Here is a 24,318-nt window from a genome sequence, read left to right as displayed (position 1 = left end):
AACACTAATTTAAAAGGACAGTAAAACAATTAATTTCTTGCTATTTTCTTCCTGAGGAAGGGGGAAATAAATAAAGTGGTCCAGTGTCATTTAATGAGAAAATGGAGAGAAAAGAAATTTGTAGATCTGATACTATTATTGAATAAGCTGTATTTATTCCAGAAACTTGGAAACATACAAAGGGTGTTCATTTAGATGATAAACAAATTATTACTAAGAATGCTTAATCTGAAAAGAGAAAGTAACTATTATGAACATAAATGGGTATGTTATGATCCCTAAAGTAAATGTGTTAGATTTGGTTTCTAGAATGCAGTGGTAACAAAGGAACAGGTGCCAAGAAACAGTGTTTTCTAATTTCCTTCTAATAATCAAATATGTTGCAAGTTTAAAATTTTTCATTTTTAATGGGATCTCTTCTATACCAAGAGATAAAATTATTGGAAAATCCATGGCATTATCATCTACCTTGATATGACTCAAATATGTAACACTGTAGAAGTAGCAATTTATGAAACAATAGTTTTTGAATTCTCTAACATTTTTAAACCAGGATTCTGCTGAGTTTCATTGTACCCAGGCACAAAATTATCATGGGAAGAGTTAAAGTTATATAAACTTGAGTACTGAGGGACTGAAAGATAGAGGAAAACACAAACAAACAAAAAAACAAAGTTGGTATAGCTAAGTGTGTTATTTTCATCATACCTAAAAAGGTATGACTAAGCTGATAGAAACGCAGTACTTTTGCTGACGTCTAGCCAACTATGAATGTATTAAAACACATACACACACACACACACACACACACACACACACACACACACACACATTTACCTAATGTCCTTTCAACAGCAATCTGCAATGTTGTCTTATTCTTTCTTCTTCACATGTCTTGCCTGTGTGACAGCTTATTTCCTTAGATTTCCTCCTGTCTGTCTTAGTCTCCTTTGCTGGATCATCCTCCTAAGCCTGGGCCTTATATGCTGTTGATGCTCCAACTCAACCCTAGTGCCCTCTTATCTTCTCATTCCATCCTGTCTCTGTCTAGCCAATGTTATTGATGCCTTTTGGTTCTATTACCATCAATATCAACTACACTATCAGTGATGCTTCTCCTCACAGCTCCTGAATCATAGAGATAGATATTGTTGTCTATTAGATGGCTTTAACAGCATGTCTCAAAGAGACTTCAAACTAAATATATGTAAAACATCTCTCAATAACCATAACATTCCCATCCCAAACGTGACCTTCCTTCAACATTTTCCAATTCAGTGAGTATCTCTCCTGCCTTTACCAGTTTACGCAAGCCAGAAATGATGTTTTATTTGAACACCACCTTCTTTATCACTCTTCAATTCACTACAGAGGTCTTTATCATTATACCTCCTAAAAATCTCTCAACTCATTCTACTTCTTTATCTCCATCAGTACCATCTTAATACAAGCTACCATGATTTTTTTTCTTGGATTACAGAAAACACCTCTTAAGAAATTTTCTTACAGCTAATCGAGCCCCACTTCAAATCAATCTCTATACTTCAGCAAGAATCATCATTTGAAAACACAAACCTCTTCATGGAATTGCTTTTGATAAAAATCCTTTAATAAGTTCCTGCTATTCTTGTCAAATATTTTACCTGGTTTAAAAGGCCCTTTTAGTCTAGAGTTTACCTATGTCTTCATTTCATTAATCCCACCATTCTTCAATTACTAAGTCTACATTACACTTCAATGATATCAGTGCATTTAAATTTTTAAAACAGCATAAAGAAATATTTTCTTTTTACAAATACTATATCCTAAAAGTATGTTCTGAAAACTCTGTAATTTTCATGAGACCATGCCTTGAGTCTCTAAAGAAACAGACCACATTCACCCAGATCACAGTGTTTAATTTTTGCCTTCAGATAACAGGATACATAAAAGAGCTATCTACAAAAACAAAGGCAAATTACTTCCAAGACTATTCAATTAATCTGAAAGGAACCAGATTATGAACCAGAGTATGAACTGGCACACTAAGGAACACAATTGTAGGAACAACTCTTATTTCCTTATACAAGTTTTGATAAAAATCACATTATTTTTCATTGAGTGATAAAGAAATACTGATGGAAAGCTTCATCTTTCAAAATTCCATTCTATATATTAGTACCCCATCTCCAAAATCTTCCTCAGCTCTGACAGCTACGCCTTACAATTTTCCTGTAACTGTTAATTCTTTTAAATATTTAATCCTTTAAAGGCCCACATACAGTTTTTCTCTGATTCCCAACTGGCCTCAGGCAATGACATCAAAGCTAGATTGATAGAAACTACTTACCATATTGTAGGTGGCTCAGAACCTTCTATTTCTAAGTAATCATACTTTTCTTCCATTTGGAAATCAGTAAATATGAGTGAAATTGTGTCCCCAGGCTCTGCTACAATGGTCCAAGTGCAATCAGCATTATTATGATACTCATTAGGAAAACTAGGGCTTGATATGACGCCACTAGATCCTCTCATTGTTCCTCCACATGCATCTTCAGCTGTTGAAAACAAAGATGAGACGTTCAGATATAAATCATTAAGAGAAATGCGATTAAATCAACTCTGTTAACATTATTGGATAAAAATAACAGGACAAATGTTGTGATACCAAGTGCATATTATACTAATAGAGATTAAATGAGAAGTCCATGAAAAATTTAAGCACATATATAAATACAAATGCTATCTTGACTATTTTATAACCATTGATTGAAACAGCAATGAAAGTAAGTAAAAATCTATACTCCAATTAGATCTCAGGATAACAGAATTAAGATTTCCTTTTCATTGATTAGGTGATGAAGCAAGTAAAACAAATGAAACGTCATTCTTAAGGTCTATAATAGGAAATCTTTAGTCACTTTGTGCATGTTCATGGTAGGTCTGAGCTTTGTTTTTATTTCCTTTATGTAGGTATATACCAAATAAATGATGTAAGAGAGAATATAATATAGTTTCTGTCATTGGCATTTTTCAAAAGCTACTGAAAACGTTTGTGGAAATGCAGTTTAAATAGAATACATCATCACATATCTACAAAACTTTAATTAGAAAGAAATAATATAGTAACTTCAATAATGTATTCAGTAACATATCTTTAGTAACACGTTCCTATGACTCTATCAAACAATGTAAACATATTTTGCTAGGTATTCATACGATTATGTATACACAACATTATAAATGCAATGGCATCAATGCTAGGTTAAATAGAAACTATCTACTTATGATATTGTAGGTGGCTCAGAACCTTCTATTTCTAAGTAATCATACTTTTCTTCCATTTGGAAAGTTTCTACTAATTTTACATTTGGACCTATGGTTCTCATTTCCCAAATAAGGGTCACAGATTATCCATGAGTCTACTTTTGGCCAATGTTGTATGTAACCCCAACAGAGGGGTTACATGACCACCTGTGTTTAGGGTTAAAACATAAGATAAAGCTCCTTGCTTTATAAAGAAACTGAAGCTATAAAATTTGTCTTGTCATAACACTGTTCAGGCCAGTCAATAGGCTACTAGATTATTTGTGCAATCAGATTTCTCAAGATTTATGCTGTTATCTTGAGCCACTCAGGGAATTCCTTCCATTCAAATCAAATGTCTGAGGAAATATCTAGCTCTATAAAGACCAATTATTATTTGATGTAATAGTTAACAATCTGTAACTTTAATAAATAGAGATGGCAGCATCCTGTTTAACTCCACAATGGGCATGGAATGGCAACATGCTTTGGTACTGGGAACAACTTTCTTACCATATTGTATGCATTAAATAACATTAGCTTCTTTCTGTCCCACTCTTTACCCACCTACCTCCATAATTCATAAATTGAAAGCATAAATAATATTGTTCTTAAAAGATACTTAATTTTCATCATACACTACTGTGTATATGATATTTATTTTCATGATGCCCTCTCTATTTTTTTAAGTCTGTTGAGTAAGTAGAATGAACTAGTGGTCCAGTCTAGACTATGAGATATATTACTACAATTTTCTCATCAGAACATACAATGCCTTCCCTCAATACCTTAACTTTAACCTCTGGTGAAAATGTCCTGCTGCCCCCAGTCCCCAACCACAAATTATTTCTACTCTTTGTCTTCTCAGTACTAACACCAACGCTGAGTACTGCTTCAGAAATAAAATGTTACATTATTATATATTTGTAGTGTAGCTGGTATACAACATATTCAAACCAGCTCTGTGAGCTATTTACTTCCCTGTCTCTAGATAAAATCTCAGGCAGAAACATTTCAGTTAACACTCAGATTAAGAAAAAATTCCTCCACTTTTTTTAATTCAAAAATATCAATTTATCAATTAATTTGTCTAGTCCTGGATACTCACAAAAAATTGTGACTTCATTTAGGTTAAGGTTCTTTGCTCCCCTGGGCTTGTGGCAGATGGGGCAGAGGTGAGGCAGTGAAGTGGGCTCTTCTTTCCTGTTTCCCCCCCTAGAATTTCTTTTCATCCACCCCTGCTCACTGAGCTCTCTATGATTCATCCTAGATTTGGAAGTAGAAAGGATCAGGGGAGATGAATCTTATTTGCTTGGCACTGATTTGGTACTGGTTTCCAAGGGCTTTGGCAGATGATTAAAGAAAGATGGTTCATTTTGTTCATGAACCTTTTCATGGGACCCTCAGAAGTAACCCAATCAGTTCCCTTGTTGTGGGTGAATGTGTTTCTCTAGCTGGCTGCTTATTTTCTCCCTCATACCATGGGTATAGAATGGTATCCTTCCACCCTCTTTCCAACTATGTCTCCTTATCCTTCTAGGTGGGCCTCTTGGGCAGGATCTAGGACAATTCCAGGCCAGAACTCCCTCACAAAAGTCCTGCATATGGTCAAGAAAACATGCCCCATTTATTTATCCTCTGTGGACATGCAATTTCTTCCCAAATGTAGCCTTCTGGGTTTACAACAGCAGACATTTAAATATTTCAGCCATGGTCTGAATGATAATACACTGTGTCCCCCAAGCTCCAGGGCAAACAAATCAATTTCTCTGCATGGTCTCCTTCAAGAAGTAATCTAGGCTCACAAAAGAGAGAAATCACCCCGAACTCCTGACACATGAGATGGAGAGCAACTAACAGCATAGTTCACTCCAGGGAAAGTCTTCAACCCAAAAGCATGACTGACTTGCAGTTGAAAACAAGGATGGGAACTGAGATCTTCCAGCATTCAAACCAATGCTCTTGCCAATTCCTGTATCAAGTTCTTTGTTCAGCACTCCTGTTTGATCTCTTTATTACTACAGAGACTATCATAGAATCAGTATCTGACAAAATTGTGAAATAAATAAAGTTTGCTTTTAGTACACGTTAGATATACAACATTTTGGCTAGGTAGTCTACCTGAATGCTAGAACCTTTGTATTGCAATTCAGACTGGATTTACTATAATATTTATAAAAAAATACATTTTCTGTAATCATAGACTCTTATAGTAAAATGTATTATCTAAATTAAAATTTTTACTTTATACCAGAGTTAGAACAAGTGAAAGGCAGAATTAGGACAAACCATGAAACCCTTAAATCTAGTGCTGTGCTCTCTCTGCTAAGTAATATTGCCTGGTCTCTGGGCAAAGTGAGTTGGTACAAATCCTGTCAATGATAGAACTTTTATTCTTTCAGCATCACTCTGTCCTGGCCACCAGGCTTGCCCGTTTGATTAGTGTTGTCTGTAGTATCTTCTGTCCCACATGTCACAGAAAGGGCAGGGTTCACAGGCTATTAAATAGAACCATTTTTTAACATACTCAAGATACACATGGGGTCATGTTGGTTACTTGTATAAACTTTCTGTGAGTTTTAAAGTTTATTAATTTGGTTATCTATTCAAAAAAATATATATTGAGATCTACTAAGTACCAGGAGGAACTGCGTTAGTCTCTCATGCTACAGTGGTGATCAAAAGTCAGCACAATACCTGCCCTCATTAAGCATCCTGTCTAAAAGAGAGTAAGGCTCTAAACAAATGACAAAATAAACATATAAAATTACATTTCTGTCAGGTACTTTGCAGAAGGAGCATTTAGTACCGACATTGTATGTTTGAGGCTTTGCAGTAGTTAGAGAATTCAGAAACAAGGATTCTTTGAGGAAGCGATGATGGACTAGAAACCTGAAGGGTGAATAGTTAATGAGGAAAAGGAAAATTGTTCTGAGTAGGTACACTTATGCTTTCACCAGAGGAAATGGGCATTCTCCAAAATTTTCCAAACTGAAAGAAAATCTGTGTGCAACTGCCAGGTGGTACCAAATGAGGTGGAAAGGCAACTAGGTGCTAGACCTTGCAGGATCTTTCTGACAAAACTATTCAGAGCAGTGGAAAGGCAACTAGGTGCTAGACCTTGCAGGATCTTTCTGACAAAACTATTCAGAGCAGTGGAAAGTCAACTAGGTGCTAGACCTTGCAGGATCTTTCTGACAAAACTATTCAGAGCAGTGGAAAGTTACTGATGGGTTTTCAGCAAAGAGATGACATGATTGGTTTTGAGTTTTGAAAACATTCTGGCTGCTCTATGAAGAGGAGAGGGAAAGACGATAATGGAGGATACAGATTAGGGGGCTGAATCAAAAATCCAAGCAATTTTTGGCATGCTTTATTGTTTCCTAAAGATAAACCACCTCTCGTTTATTCAGTAGTTTAGCATATTATTATCTCAATATCTTCAAAAGATTAATTTGAAAAAAAAAAAGATTAATTTGGTCTTTGTAGGCACTTTGGAATAAATAGTATCACTGCACAATAAATCAGAATAATTCTCTTAGGCCCATTTTTAAGAACAGTATTTTTTCACCTAAAGAGTAAAGCAACGTGATTAAATATCTTAGACTTCTCTTGAGGTTAACTAGAAGTTATAATTGCTTCAAAATGTAGTTATTTAACATACAGGGAATATAAAAAAGGTTGGTAGTTTCTCTACTCTTGTTCTAAAATCTGTATAGGTTGTAAGATTTTAGGTGTGCTTTTTTTTTTTTTTAATGCAATACATAGGCTGAATGATGGCAAGTTGCATGTTAAGAAGTTTGAAGAGTCAGTTTGTTGTAACACATGAAGGAAACAACCAGTTCAGCCAATAGAATCAATGAAGGCAATGTAGTCTTTTGAGAGTAAGAATTTTTTAAAACGTAATCATTTGATTTGGGATTTATTCCAATCACCTAGAGGAAATACTAACAACTCCCTCTTAAATTCTTAATATATTCAAATCTACTGATAAAAAAATATAGCTATTAAATTTAAAATATTAAACCTAATTTTAATTGTTTATAATATTATAAATCTATCATCGAATACTCCTATTTCTACACTTTAAAATAACTAAATTTATACAAACTTGATAAACAATGTCCTTTAATCTCTTACAACGTATAGAGCAGGGAAAAAAGTGACAAAATAAAATCAAAATTATTTGTATTTGTTTATCCCATTTGTAAAATTTATCCCATTTGTTTATCTTTGCTTTTACTTCCATTACTCTGGAAGACAGATCAAAAAATATATTGCTTTGATTTATGTCAGAGAGTGTTCTGCCTATGCTTCCCTCTGAGAGTTTTATAGTGTCCAGGCTCACATTTAAGTCTTTAATCCATTTTGAGTTTTTCTGTACGGTGTTAAAGAATGTTCTAATTTCATTTTTTTTACACGCAGCTGTCCAGTTTTCCCAGCACTTTACTGAAGAGACTGTCTTTCCTCCATTGTATACTCTTGCGTCCTTTGTCATAGATCAATTGACCATAGGTGCATGGGTTTATTTCTGGGATTTCTATCTTGTTCCATTGCTCTGTATTTCTATTTTTGTGCCAGTACCATACTGTTTTGATGACTGTAACTTTGTAGTATAGTCTGAAGTCAGGGATCTTGATTCCTCCAGCTTCATTTTTCTTTCTCAAGACTGCTTTGGTATTTGGGGTCTTTTGTGTCTCCATACAAATTTTAAGGTATTTTGTTCTAGTTCTGCAAAAAATTCCATTGGTAATTTGATAGGGATTGCATTGAATCTGTTGATTGCCTTGGATAGTATAGTCATTTTGACAATATTGATTCTTCCAAGACAAGAACACAATATATCTTTCCATCTCTTTGTGCTGTCTTCGATTCCTTTCATCAGCATCTTATAGTTTACATAGTACAGGTCTTTTGTCTCCTTAGGCAGGTTTATTGTTAGGTATTTTATTCTTTTTGGTGTGATGGTAAATGGTATTGTGTCTTGAATTTCTCTTTCTGATATTTCATTGTTAGTGTATAGAAATGCAACAGATTTCTGTGTATTAATTTTGTATCCTGCAATTTTACCGAACCTCATTAATGAGCTCTAGTAGTTCTCTGGTAGCGTCTTTAGGATTTTTTATGTATTGTATCATGTCACCTCCAAACAATGGCAGCTTAACTTCTTTTCCAATTTGTATTCCTTTTATTTCTTTTTCTTCTCTGACTGCCATAGCTAGGACTTCCAAAACTATGTTGAATAAAAGTGGCAAGAGTTGACATCCTTGTCTTGTTCCTGATCTTAGAGGAAATGTTTTCAGCTTTTCACCACTGAGTATGATGTTAGCTATAGGTCTGTCATATATGGCCTTTATTATATTGAGGTGTGTTCCCTTTATGCCCACTTTGTGGAGAGTTTTTATTATAAATGGGTGTTGAATTTTGTCCAAAGCTTTTTCTGCATCTATTGAGATGATAATATGGTTTTTATTCTTCAATTTGTTGAGGTGGTGTATCAATCTGTTGGTGTGTTGTTTGATCTGTGGATATTGAAAATTCTTTGCATCACTGGGATAAATCCCACTTGATTATGTTGTATGATCCTTTTAATATATTGTTGGATTCATATTGCTAGTATTTTGTTGAGGGTTTTTGTGTCTATATTCATCAGTGATATTGGCCTGTAATTTTCTTTTTTTGTGGTATCTTTGTCTGGTTTTGGTATCAGGGTGATGGTGGCCTCACAGAATGAGTTTGGGAGTGTTCCTCTCTCTGCTATATTTTGGAAGAGTTTGAGAAGGATAGGTGCTATCTCTTCTCTAAGTGTTTGATAGAATTCGCCTGTAAAGCCATCTAGTCCTGGACTTCTGTCTGTTGGGATTTTTTAATAACAGTTCCAATTTCAGTACTTGTGATTGGTCTGTTCGTATTTTCTGTTTCTTCCTGGTTCAGTTTTAGGAGGTTGCACCTTTCTAAGAATTTGTCAATTTCTTCCAGGTTGTCCATTTATTGCCATACAGTTGCTTGCAGTAGTTTCTTATGATCCTTTGTATTTCTGTGGTGTCAGTTGTAACTTCTCCTTTTTCATTTCTAATTTTATTGATTTGAGTCCTCTCCCTTTCTTTCTTGATGAGTCTGGCTAAAGGTTTCTCAATTTTGTTTATCTTTTCAAAGAACTTTTAGTTTCATTGATCTTTGCTATTGTTTTCATCTCTATTTCACTTATTTCTTCATTTCTATTTCATTTATTTCTGCTCTAATCTTTATGATTTCTTTCCTTCCACTGACTTGAGGTTTTGCTTCTTCTTCTTTCTCTAGTTGCTTTAGGTGTAAAGCTAGGTTGTTTATTTGAGATTTTTGTTTCCTGAGGTAGTACTGTATTGCTATAAACTTCCCTCTTAGGATTGTTTTTGCTGCATCCCATAGGTTCTGGATCATTGTGCTTCCATTTTCATTTGTCTCTGTATTTTTTAATTTCCTCTTTGATTTCTTCAGTGATCCACTGGCTGTTTAGTAGTATATTGTTTAGCCTCCACATGTTTGTGTTTTATACAGTTTTCTCTTTCTTGTCATTTATTTCTAATCTCATAGTGTTGTGGTCAGAAAAAAGGCTTGATATGATTTCAGTCTTCTTAAATTTACTGACGCTCTCTTTGTGGCCCAACATGTGGTCAGTCCTGGAGAATGATCCATGTGCATGAGGGAAAGATGTGTATTCTGCTGCTTTTGGATGAAATGCTCTATAAATATCAATTAAGTCTACCTGGTCTAATGTGTCATTTAAGTCCTGTGTTTCCTTATACATATCGATAATTACTTGAAATATAAACGGATTAAATGATCCCACCAAAAGACACAGACTGTCTGAAGGGATACAAAAACAAAACCCATATATATGCTGTCTACAAGAGACCCACTTCAGACCTAGGGACACATACAGACTGAAAGTGAGCGGATGGAAAAAGGTATTCCATGCAAATGGAAATCAAATGGAGTAGCAATACTCATATCAGACAAAATAGACTTTAAAATAAAGACTGTTACAAGAGACAAAGAAGGACACTACATAATGATCAAGGGATCAATCCAAGAAGAAGATATAACACTTGGAAACATACAGGCACCCAACATAGGAACACTGCAATATACAAGGCAAATACTAACAGCCATAAAAGGAGAAACCAACAGTAACACAATAATAGTGGGGGACCTTAACACCCCACTTTCAACAATGGACAGATCATGCATTTATTTTTGTTCACATCATATCTGTTTTATTAAAAGAAAGACTGACATATAGTAGAGGTTTATAGGAATTTACTGAATTAAATATGAAATAAACAAATGAGTAAATATAACCATTTAAGCTCATCATCAAATTAAATTCTGATGTCTGAGCCATCTATGGGGTAGAATAAAAAGAAAACACAATATGTCACTATTACAAAAGAGATTAATTGATAATTGGAACAAAATGTCAAAACAAAATAGAAGAATGAGAAGGATTGCCAAATAAATTTTAAGAACAAAATGTATGTTGCAGGTCAAAAGCTTTATAATAAAAAGGTGAGCATAAACAGAAAATGATTATTGCTATTCAGTACCAAGCAAGTGGGAGTTAACTAATTTTTAGACTTTTCTCCATATTTAACTTCAATAAAGTACAACTTCTTTAACTGCAGATAGCAGAATTATGTATGTGGAGTATTCAAGAGACTCACCAGATAAAATACATGACTTAATCTGTGAATTAAGCAAGGTTACTGAATACAAGGGCAATATACAAAAATATATCAGCACTGAACAATTACAAACTGAAATTTTTAAAAATATCATTGCTAATAGGATAAAATTTCAAAAATTTAGGAATAAAAATAGTGAAGGAAAGCCTGAGTAAAGCTCTAATTATATTTTTGAGAGAAAATATAGATCTATGTAACTAAATAGATCTATGTAAATAAATAGATATTCCACGTAATCTAAAAATGTCAGTTCTCCCCAGATTAATCTAGAGACAAACCCAGAAATTTGCAATTTGAAACTATGGTTTCAGTAAAGATAGTAGCTACCAGCTCAGTTCTTTCTATTTTATAAAAGCCCTGTCCTTGTTTATACCTTATTTTTAACCTCCATTGCTCTCCTTGAGGCCCCACTCCATGTGCTGATTACTACTCTCAGAAGGCAAACTTTAATGCTGCTTCACTTAAAAAAGAAAGAATGTTCAGGGTATGATTTCTCTCAGAATTCCCAAAGTCTTATCACTTCTGTTTCAACACAGACTGAATATCAGAAATCTATGTAGAGCATTTTAAAACACCTATACATCAACCCCAACCCCAAGATTCTTATTTACTTGCTTGATAGTGGGGTCAATAGTAGGGCAATTTTTTTTTACATTCCCTAGGTGATTCTAATGCATAGTTAGAATCAACAATCACTGTAGTAACTCATGTAAAATAGCTAATCCATTCATTTGGGTACTTGACCCTATCTTCTACCTAACTCCAGGTCTTTACTTGGGATCACTTAAGCTGATAAGTATCTCTCTAATACCATCCTAAAAGTCCATATAAGATGGAAGCCAACCCCATCCACCTCCAAATAGCAAGACAAACTAAATTTATCTTGGTCTATTAACCTCCTTTTCCTCTTCCCTTTCCAAATTCCTCTGAAAATGTACCTTTGCTTAATGTTTCTACTTATTTACCTCCTAGTGATCCCTCAATTAACTGCATTCTTGTTTCTCTTCATACTTTCTATTGAACCCCTTCTCCTAAGCTCAACATTGACTTCCTAACGGACACATACTTGTTAGTATTTTTAAATGGGTCTCTCAGTGACAGCTGGCATTGTTATTAACTCATTACTCTCCTATTCTTTGGCTTCCATGTGAAATATTTTACTGGTTACACTTGTAGCTGTCTAACACTTCTTATCCATCTACCTCACTGCCTCCTCTTTCTCTACCAGTTACTTTAATATCAGAGCTCCCTAGGCTTCTACTCTTCTTTTAATATACTTTCTCCCAAGGTGATATTATCCACTCTCTTTATTTCAACTATCCTCCAGGTAAACTGACGATTCTGTTATCTGTCATTTAGCTCAATCTTTTTCACTGTCCATTCAATTGTCTAGGGGGAATCTTCAATATTAATAAAACATATGAACCAGTTTGGGTAGCAATTACCCTTTCCAAAATCTTTGTCCATTTCATAGTGATGGACTGCATAAATTTCAGTAGGAAGGGTTACTAATTCTCACCTGGAGACAGAACTCTCAAACACTGTAGGAGTTTGAAGCATTAGCTGGGGATAAGTAAAAGAGAAGAAATAGTTATCATTTAGACATGAGGAACTTTTGCTTCCAAGAGTCTGATTGCAAATGTTGTGAAGCAGAAACAATATTATGTGTTTACTGTTCCATTTCCTCAGTAAGACTGCATATCACCACCACCCAGGAAGATAGAATGGTGCCCTGAAGCTAAGGGCTGTCAGATGGGAATTGGGCAAAAGCGACTTAAGTCACATCCAAGCCTAGTTCTTAAGAATATTCTTTGACATCCTTTCTGCTTAGGAATGACACAGACCATGACTTCAATCCCATCTCCTTCTCTTGTACCTTTATAATTTATTTTCTAAAGGGGAGCCTAGAGTATCTTTTGAAAGTGGAAATCAGATCATTTTATGCACACTCTCCTGTTTGTAACATTTTAATGGCTTTCCTTGAATTTAGAGTAAGACCACTGTCCTTACTTTGGCCTTAACTGATCTTAATTCACAGACTTCTCAAGATAACAGCTATCACAGATGGCAATAACTACAAGATCAAGATGGGTTACCAAAGCTACATTAGATATTGCATGGGTGAGAAATAAATATTTGCTGAATTAGACAATTGTAATGTCAAGATCTGTTTACTTTTGCAACATGGACTATTAGTTATATAGACAATAAAAATCCATTCCACTGGAACTCATTTTGTCAAATAATTTACTTTAATTAAGGAATTCTCAATTTCATATTTAAATCTGAGGTATTTTTGAGGATTCTTCTCCCTGTTCTACTTCATAGACCAGATCACTGAACAGTCATTTATGTCTTGTGTTTAGTTTTATAAATAACTTGGAGTACTTCACCATATCTAAAATTATAGAACTTGAGCCCCATTTACTTGAAAATGGAAATTTTAAAATTTGAGTGAATCTGTTAATTTAGTTTAAAAAAGACAAGGCTTATTTAAACAGCAAGAATTTAACCCTGCAGGGACAGAAACAATTTATGTCTTTTTCATCCCTGTATTTTCAATGCTTAGAAATATGCCTGACACTTAATGGGGAACCAAAATATCTATCTTAAATGATATTGAATAGAACGGCTTTGGAGGATATACTACTGACTTTTATATGAACTTTGAATGATTTTTTTCATAAAATTAGAGTATTTCCCTCATCTAATTCAAGCTTGCTGAACTTAAGAGTATGTTTATTTCTCAAATCTTTCCAGATAGGTACTGAGTTCTTTGAAGATAGGAATCATGTTTAATACAACTAATAGTAGTTATATATTTGAGTATTAATTTTATGCCAGTCTCTGTGCTATCAATTTTAAATATATATAAATATTTGTCTATTTCCCTATATATTTTTGGTTGATTTACTTATCCATGTTCTACCATTTCTCAGTGTGACCAAATTAATATCCTTCTAATGAGAGCCTACTGTATAGCACAGGGAACTCTACTCAGTGCTCTGTGGTGACCTAAGTGAGAAGGAAATCCAAAAAAGAGGGGATATTTGTACACGTATAGTTGATTCACTTTGCTGTACAGTATGAACTAACACAATATCGTAAAGTAACTATACTCCAACAAAAATTTTTTTAAATATCCTACCAACATCAATTCCTCTTTCCTCTCTTCTGCCATTAAAATTTATTTGCTACAAGGAAGTAAAGAGTGTTTTTTTAAAGTGGAAATGAAATGATGTCAATCGTACTTTCCTATTTGTAACATTCTACTAGCTTTTCTTGAATTTAGAATAAAACCAGTGTCCTTACCATGACCTTAATGATTGCAACCACAGACTTCTCAGTAAACTCAATCCACAGTGCTCATTTTCCATTTCCTTAAATTTAACAAAGCTCCCTCCACCTTTAGGACCTTTGTTCTAAACTATTATTTAAGCTGGTGGCTTCTTCCTCAAGATCTTCCCAAGGCGGCTCAATGATGCCATTCAAATTAGTGAGGTCTTGCTTCACTAATGATTCTAGGTAAAACAGTCCCCCATCAGTCTCTGTCACAACATCTGCTACAGTCTCTTTATTCAACTTATCACTATCCAGTAGTTTTTGTTGTTTTCTCATGTATCTCTAGAATATAAATGTCGTGCAATCTTGACTGCATTACTAATACACTAGTCACAGAATTATCCCAAGTACTCAGAATGTGGCTGGCTTATAGTAGGTACCTAAATAATACTTTATCTGGTTAAATATATTTTTTGCTCCCCAGTATGTCCATGAAATTTCTTGGACAATTATTTGACAGTTTTATGGTGAGCTTAGAAATGGGGGCTCTAAAATCACAGAGACCCAGGCACAAATCCAACACTAATAAATTGGGTGACCTATATCAATTTACTTAAATTTCTTCTAAGCTAGATTCTTATTTGTAAAATTATCATTATTTTGAGAGTGCACATTTATTGATTTAAATGTTGCCAACAATCTCTCAGTTACATATTTTCTATATTCCTTATCAGTGTCCTGAAGTTTTATTTTTGTAGGTAGGAAGGTTCCTACAAGGTGATGGCACAATTGACTTGTTACTCCCTCTGGCAAAATTGCCACAGCAGGGAGATAAGAAGGCATTCTCAGTCCCATATAGTTCATTTCACTCTTGCCATCTCTACTGATTAAATGACAGGTTCAGTGCTGCTCCTTGTTTCTCATTTTCTGCTACAAAATAGAGCAGTAAGAAAAGAAAAGAAAGTGAGAAAAAAAGTAGCAAATCCTTGTCCATGAGGAGCCCTGAAAAAAGGCAATTTATTAAAGTATTTTACTATAATTTGAAGAGTTCCACAGAACCTGATTGCTTAAAAACTGGCTCTCTCTCAATCTGCTCCTGAATTTACTATATTTTAAATATAAGTTTGCTTTGAAATCTATTTCTAAGCAATGATATTCAGAAGAAAGTAGATATTTAATGAAACAGTTAATTTCAGTTAATAATTGCTAATATTCATTGTGTACATGAAGGTACTGTTCTAAGCTTTTAAAATAGATCATCAACTTTAATCTTAATAATAACTCTATGAAGAAAACAACAAAATTAAACAATAATTATTTGTATCTTACAGAGGAGGAAACTGGGACACAGAAAGGTCAGTAACTAGCCACAAATCACACAGTTAAAAAGTGGTAGAGCCAAGTTTCAAATGAAGCCATCTAAAAGAATAGCTTTAATCACAGTACAAGCTGCAGTTTGATATAAAAAATAATGAGAAAAAGTCAAGAATAGAACACCAGCATATACAATGCTGGAGACAATATGGGGAAATAGAAGGAGATGCCCAAAGGAGGAAAAGGGACCAAATCAAACCAAAGACATAGAAAACAAGGACTGTTCTTTTTACTTTTTCTAGAAAGCCCCTCCTGACTAGGCCAAAACACACATGATGAAAATAAACAATGTTTATGGCAAATTCCTATCTCAATTTATCATCCTCTGTATTTGAATACAAATCAATAGGAAAAATAATGAAATATACAATACAAAATTTCATACTGGGTGAACAACTGGAATATAACATATACTTTACATTTTAGATTTGGTTTATTAGTAAGTTGTAATCAGAATATTACAGTGATTTATGAAAATAAAACTATCAGAATATTTCTAGTGTTTTGTATTATTCTTCTGGATTAATTTCTCAAAAATATGGATTTGAAGAAAGCATTTTAACTTTTATTTAAATTACTGAAATAATTTGGATAAGATGTTTATACTCATTACACAAATAGAAATGTATTTTTAATGGCTTTATAATTCACTATTAAGGTTTTGGCCTAATAACAATATAAAATATGTGTGTGTGTGCACTAACATGCATACAAATGCATAAACACACACCCCTAAAATGTCAAAGAAAATGTGGTTATAATGAATCTATCTGCAACCTTTTTCAAGTAAAATTATTTATTTTAGTGTTTTTAATGGGATTAGGCAATATTGACATAACGCTCTTGTGCAAATTCATGATTACAGTTGACCCCGAACAACATGGGTTGGAACTGGGCAGGTCCACTTATACGTGGATTTTTTTTCAATAAATATCTACTACAGTACTATGTTATCTATCTTTGGTTGAATCCATGGTTGCAGAATTCAACTAAGCCATGGATGGCTCACTATAAAGTTATATGCAAATATCAACTGTGCTGGGGTCCATGCCCCTAACCCCCACATTGTTCAAGGGTCAGCTGTATATTATAGCAACGCTGACAAAATTTACAACACATTGAAATATTTCCACTTAATTAACAATCACAGGCCTTTTATGTGCATCAAGAAATTCATTCTTATTTAAATTAATTGAACAAATCTGATCCCTTAATGATATTTTTCTTTTTTTATTATTTATTCTAAACTAAATGAGTATTCACATTTTTTGTATCTCAAATGTACATTTTTAGCAATAATGCTCAGGATGTATTTTCAGGTTGGTTTAATATGATTGTTGCTTCCTTTTCTTTTTTATTCTTTTCCTTTTCTTTTTTGGGAGGGGTGGAATGGTGTAGTCTACAACTATCTGGTGACATGAGATGGAATGAAATGGAAAATTATGCGGATCATTATTGTATATTTTTTTGTTGATGACTGTTCTTTAGCTGTAATACAACTTCCTATTTCAAAACAAAGTGTTTTTTATATACATGTGAATGTGTTGATCAAAATTAGATTTTCATCTGATCAATTTTAAAATTCAAAGTTAAGAATGAATAAAATGAAAACCTTAATACCTCTTAGTTAATAAGTATTTACAATATTAGCATTTACTTTTACATGTAAAAGTAAACAGTGTTTTCATTTATTCAATTGATAATCTGAGCACCAATTTTGTACAAGGCATTACTATAAGAAATATGTATCAGATTCTACTACAACAGAAGTTGCTATAGCAAAAATGCACTGATCAAAAATTATAGGTGATCCATAGTTCAAGTGTAAATTTTTAGCTGTGTGCTGTTCATCCAAAATCTTGCCACCTACTACTTATCTGGGTCACCTTTTCGGGATGTCAATTGCCATGTGGTTAGAGAAAACAAAATAATTTTTATAGAGTCCAAAACCAATTATAACTGGGAAGGTAAGTCCAAAGCCAAATGTAAATGAGTTTTGGATACTCTGCTCTTTTGAATAATTTATCTCTTGGCACAATAAATGAAAACTTGGCTGCACAGTCATACCAAGGGTGAACAGAGATATAGAACATGCACATTTTCATGCAGGGCCCCAGGAACAGCAAAGCTTATCTGTTTCTAAATGGTTAATTTTAGCATCCATCCAAAGTGTCAATGAGCCAGTTAGTGAGGTGAAGCTGCACTTTAAATGATGTCCAAGTGTTTTTTTATACAGTGTTATTTAACATTTGCATAAAACCAGCTTTTTTGTGCCTTATGTTTCCAAATCAATTTAGCTTTGTGTGCTAATATTTTACTACAGCCCTGGAGATAAAGAAGCATGCAGGTCAGCCATGTGTGTTGCTAAATCCCCAAAGGAAACCTTCACTAAAAACCAAAAGATTGACACCAGACAAGATTAGCAAAAGAAGTAGTCATGCATAATCAACTGTGTTAAATACTGGGGAAAAAAACATCTGCTTCTCTTGTCCTTCAGGAAAAGGCTATCAGGGTAGAGTGTTAATGCTTCTGGCGTATATTTTTACGTGCTTCTGAGTGTGCCATTGTTTTACAAAGATGGATTTGTTAGAACCAACTACCTTTAAATGCTACTAATGAGGAAGGCAAGTAAAAGCTTCCATGCCCTGTACTATTTAATTCCCAGACCTAACTAGACCCAGAGACCTCTCTAAGGAATACAACAATTAAGTCTCTTTCTCAATCTGGAAATGAATAGGTTTGGGCTCTATCTTCAAAAATGCTGTACAATGGCTGAAATTTTCCAAACCAACCAACTAACAAACAAAAATATTCAAGCAAGTCCTTTCCCTAAAGGGCTTATCTAAAATTGCTGATTAAAACAAAGGAAGAAAAGCCTACCAAATAGCTAAAAATCATTCAAGCTCAATTTCTGGGAAAACTGGGGATTTGTGCAGTTTTTCTTTGTTTTGTAATATGCTAAATTTTAAGATCTCAAATAATTATAACTAAAATAGGATGATTTTTTTAAAAATATTTATTCAAATACCTCTCATACCATCTAATAATATTTAAAATCTGGATTATTTTATTGTTGCTATTAAGAAATAAACCAGAGAATAGAAAAGTAAATGATGCATAAAAAGAGATATTCTATAATTTAGTTCTTATATGTTCTGTCCATCTCTTTCCTTTCTTAGGTCCACATCAAGAAAATAAATCATTTTAGCAGAAGTGCTTTAGCCAATTAGGTGGTTACTTCTTTTTTTTTTTTTTTTCCAGTACGCGGGCCTCTCACTGTTGTGGCCTCTCCCCTTGCGGAGCACAGGCTCCGGATGCACAGGCTCAGCAGCCATAGCTCATGGGCCTAGCCGCTCCGCAGCATGTGGGATCTTCCCGGACTGGGGCACGAACCCGTATCCCCTGCATCGGCAGGCAGACTCTCAACCACTGCGCCACCAGGGAAGCCCGGTGGTTACTTCTTGAGACATCATCTTTCTTTCTACCTGAAATCTACAGGGACATAGCGAATTGTGAGGTACACTGGATTCGGTGGCTTCATTGATTAAGCATGTATATTATGCAAATCCTCTGGTTTACACTTTACTTGTGTTGTTAATTAAGCCTTATTCACAGGCTTATTTTAAAGATGAGGAAATAAGCTCAGAAAGGGTAATGAATTTATCCTCCATTACACAGCTACTAAGCATGTGGATTTAGAAAAATTGTGTGAACACTGTGTGCTAGGCAAAGTAATACCTCCCCTCATAGATGTCATCCCTGGTAACCTATGACTATGTTACTTTACATGGCCAAAAATAATTAAATGTTGCAGATGCAATTAAGGTTGCTAATCCGCTGACTTTGAAATGATGGCAAGATCACCCTGAATTATCCCAGCAGGAGACAAATTGAAAGAATGATTAAATTCATACACACATACACACTATAAGTATATACATATGTGTGTGAAAATATAATAATGTGTGCAAAATTATACATTTGAAAATATGTAAAGTATAACCATATTTGAAAAAATATATTAAATATAAATAAATATTATAGAAGGTTAATACCAAAAAACTTTTAAAAATTAATAATTTGGTTGGAATTAATAAATGCAATTTTGATGAGAGTGAGATTTGAAACAGATTGTTAAGGGAATGGTAACACAGATTGGCAGAAGAATAAATAAGGAGGAAGAAGAGCAAAGGGAGGAAAATATACAACTCTTTTTACATAGTTGTTGACTGTTTGACAAATTTAGGCACTTTTTATCTTTCATAAGAAACAGCAGAAGACTCCGTTTACTTTCCCGACTTCAGTTCTTTCCACACCTCCCCTCCACGCTTCCTCTCCTCCCAACTAACAAGCAAGCGCTCACACCACCAGCATGAGTCCCACTTTTTTCCCTTCTCCTCTTAGATGATCCCTTCCCCTCTTGTCTCCTTCACTAACTAGATAACTCTTAACTTTTGCTTTCAGCATAATCTCAGTTATTATTTCTCTTAATCCTTTTCTGACTTTTCCAGGCCAGGCAATGGTTTCCATCTAAGTGTTTACATTAGCACCATATAGCACTACATTACAGTAATATGATTTATTTGTGTCTTCAGGATACCATAAACTCTTTGAGGTCAGGGCTGTGTCTTACCTCTCAATTCCCTTTTGTCTAGCAGAGTTCCTTGCTTCTGGGAAGTGTTTAATTAACATTTGTGGCAAGGAGATTACTGAATGAACAATGATTCAGAAATTAGAAATTGGAGTTCTAAAATCGCATGTTAACAATCACCTGTCAACGTCCACTTGGATATCTCGCAAGCATCTCAACGTTACATCAATAAAATGAGGTCATAATTGCTTTCATACTTACCACCTTTTCTTGTGTTTTCATATATTCAATCAGCCATTCAGGCATGATACAATATTTATTGATTACTGACTGTGTACCAGAATGTATTTAATGCTTTTGGGACCATCAGCATCACCACCTACTCTGTGGCTCGAACAGGAACTCTATGTATTTCCTCCTTTCCCTCATCCCAGTCCCCCATATCTAAGTCACCAGCAAGTCCTATTCATTCTATCTCCAATAAATACTGAATATACCAACTTCTCCTCTAGGTTTAATCCTTTGATCCAAGCTGTCATCTGCATCCTCCTCCTGACTTGTCTCCTCATTTAAAGTCTAATCTCCTTTAATTTCCTATGCAGCAGCACAACTGATATTCTGAGAATGTAAATCAGAACATGTTCCTCTCCTCCTACAATGCTTCAGTGGTTTTGATTACATTTAAACCAAAAGCGGAATTCTTTCCTGTAAGTCCCAAGGACCTGCATGACCTGTTCCCCCAATTTTGCCTTTCCTATTGTGTTGCCAGCTCCAAAGCAACCACTAAGGTCTTCTTTCATTCCACTGAATACTCCAACCAAGTTCTAACTTCAAGGCATTGTATGACTTTTCTTCTGCCTAGAATATTCTTTACTCCACTCCTCACTGGAAAATATCTCTATCAGCTTTTAGAGTTCAGATTAAATATCACCCACAGAGAGAGGTCTTTTCTGACCATTTTACCTTAAAAAGGTATCCATTATTCTTCATTTCTGCTCCCTGTTTCTTCATTTCAGCCTCTTGGTTTTTTTCTTTCATAACCTATTACTATATTTTACAATTTTGTAATTACTTTGGTTTGCTTTGTTTTGTTTTTCTGTCCTGTACCATGAAGGAACTAAGAATGCTAAGTTTCCTACTGAATATTTAGTTCCTAGCAGAGTGCTTGGCATTTACTACACGCTTAATAAAATTTGAAAATGATGAATGAAGAGAACAAGAAAAAAAAAGATAGGAAGGTAGGTAGACAAGAAGCAATACAGAATTATAACTTGTTGCTTATCTATTAAAACAAAATCCGTAAAAACAGTCTTTTCCCACCATGGGTAAAATTCAATGACTAGCACTGTAGAAAAGATTTTACACTTAAAAAATAGAGTTAGGAAACAAAATTTGCATGTAGAATTTTTACTATATTAATCAATGACTATGTCAATTTAAAGTTTTAAAAAATACTTCATTATATAAATCATATTAAGTAAAAATGTGTTAAAACTGTATTAAAGAGGAAGACCTAGATGCATTGATTTAAATAATAAATCATAAATGTAATTAAAATGCATTTCCAAATATAAAAAATAAGTTAATTTGTTTAAAAACTATAAAAGATACAGTTAATACATGCACAGAGCCTTATTAAAATTCTAAACATAATTTAATATATAAATCAATTCCAATCACTTTTTCTCATTTCAAGAACAATTTCAAAATATTGCTCTTCATCGTCTATGCTTTCTTACTTTCAAATTAATCTATAGCTACAGATTGAATGCTTACAAGCAATGTGTGGTGCTAAGTGAATACAGTTCCTCGGGCATAGTGAAAATGTCAACTTTATGGTATAATTTTTTTATGTCAATGGATAATACAATATTTTATAAAACCTCAAAAATGCATTTCTGCTTAAATATTCTATTTACTGATAAACTGTCTTCCATTGGAAGTAATCAGTACTTTCATATTTTCTTAGCAATGATGACTGCATATATGAACTGTTGCATACAGAAACAATATTAAAATGCATAATGAAGACTGGATTTTCACATACACAGAGTTCAATTTTACACACATTTTTATATTTGTCTTTTCATAGTGTAAGCATAAACTTGGCCCACAGAAACTCAATGACTACAATTCACTGACACATATTTTCTCAGGGTACTCCCATCTTTTGAAGATATAGGTGGCAAAAGAGTGGGAAACAGGTCATAGAAGGCATGGAAAGGAAAGCTTCATCCATTTTTTTCCAGACCTCAGAGAAATATTCTCTATTTTCTTTCAGCATTCCAATGATAAGGAAGAGACCTAGCCAAAGGATTCAACAGCAGGCCACCCAGCCCCCCCAACTGATCAGAGTTAAGGATGAAAAAGGAAATCTATCCCATCTTATTAATATGGGCAACTAGATAGAGGCTTGTGATGAAATTCCCATTAACTGAACAAATATTTATTGACAACCTGTTAAGACCTACCACTGTGCCAAGCATTAAGGATAGAAAGATGAAGTATTATAGCCTCAAGAAACTTCACATCCAGTAGGAAATTATAAACTACATGTAAAAAAGCATTTTGGAAATACTGAGGAGTAACAGTTATCCCAAAGAGGCTTCATGGTAAAGTATACACATTTGTAGACTTTCTTGTATAGTCATTAAAACATGACTATGAAATTAGCCAAAAAAAAGAAGGAAGGGAGAGTGGAAGACATTTCATGCTAAGAAGGTAACCAGAACAAAGAAAAGGAAGTGAAAACAGAAAGATCTGAGTGCGGAAATCCAACCTATAGTTAGAAATAAAAATTTCACATTGGGCTTGCTTTTCCTACATGAAAAGATGTCTCAGGAGTGACTATGGCAACATGATGGATGGAGCCTGGAATCTTGTACTTGGCCATGAATTTGTTATCTCAGAGACAGGAAGATGGATGCAGCCAGTAATTTTGCAGAGAACTTTTAGTTTATACATGTTTTGACTTTATGATATTTTGAAAATTTGACATATTAATAAATTTATAACAGTAATGTGGATATAATTAATACTAATATCATACTATCATTACCAGCATTATTAATCATTAAGGTTAAAAATAATAGCATCTTATATGTCATTGAGCACTTTGTGGCATGCACTGTAATAAATGCTTTGCATGCATTATAATTATAATCCTTTAAGGGAAGTAAAATAAGATTAATCTGCATAAGATATTGGGTTGGCCAAAAAGTTCGTTCGGTTTTTTCTGTACAATGGCTCTAGCAGGACTTAGTTGTCATTAACTTCTTTTGAAACAATTTTGTTAGCTTGTATTGTGACAGCTGTCGTATCAGCGTGCATTTTAAAAAAACTATCAAAATTGGTGAATTTTTGTGTAGCCATTTTAATATTGGAAATGGAAGAAAAAAAGAAACATTTTCAGCATATTATGCTTTATTATTTCAAGAAAGCTCAAAACGCAACCGAAACACAAGAGAAAGATTTGTGAAGTGTATGGAGAAGGTGCTGTGACTGATCAAACATGCCAAAGGGGTTTGTGAAGCTTCGTGCTGGAAATTTCTCACTAGACTATGCTCCACGGTCGGGTAGACCAGTTGAAGTTGATAGTTATAAAATTGAGACATTAACTGAGAACAATCAATGTTATACCACATGGCAGATAGCCAATATACTCAAAATATCCAAATCAAGCCTTGAAAATCATTTACACCAGCCTGGTTATGTTAATCGCTTTAATGTTTGGATTCCACATAAGTTAAGTGAAAAAACCTTCTTGACCGTATTTCTGCATGTGATTCTCTACTGAAACATAACAAAAACGTTCCGTTTTTAAAACAAATTGTGATGGGTGATGAAAAGTGGATACTGTACAATAATGTGGAACAGAAGAGATTGTGGGACAAGCGAAATGAACCACCACGAACCACACAAAAGCCGATCTTCATCCAAACAAGGTGATGTGTATATGGTGGGATCGGAAGGGAATCCTCTATTTATGAGCTCCCTCTGGAAAATCCAATAAGTACTGCTCCCAATTAGACCAACTGAAAGCAGCACTTGAGAAAAAGCGTC

The 24,318-nt window shown here is 34.1% G+C and overlaps 1 protein-coding gene across 2 annotated transcripts in view; it reads right to left on the bottom strand.

Annotated features, from left to right (window-relative positions):
- Positions 1–24,318, bottom strand: part of CSMD3 (CUB and Sushi multiple domains 3) — a 1,062,125-nt gene that overhangs the window by 764,379 nt on the left and 273,428 nt on the right. For both annotated transcript variants that reach the window (XM_024739588.1, XM_024739590.1), the window contains exon 5: positions 2,330–2,537. In XM_024739588.1, the coding sequence (XP_024595356.1) occupies positions 2,330–2,537 (208 nt within the window). The remainder of the gene's footprint in view (positions 1–2,329; positions 2,538–24,318) is intronic.

This window comes from Neophocaena asiaeorientalis, unplaced genomic scaffold (assembly GCF_003031525.2).
Source record: "Neophocaena asiaeorientalis asiaeorientalis breed wild unplaced genomic scaffold, Neophocaena_asiaeorientalis_V1.1 scaffold533, whole genome shotgun sequence".
In the NCBI taxonomy this organism is placed as follows: domain Eukaryota; kingdom Metazoa; phylum Chordata; class Mammalia; order Artiodactyla; family Phocoenidae; genus Neophocaena; species Neophocaena asiaeorientalis.
The sequence above is the reverse complement of the archived record's forward strand: the minus strand, read 5'-3'. Positions and strand labels throughout refer to the sequence as shown.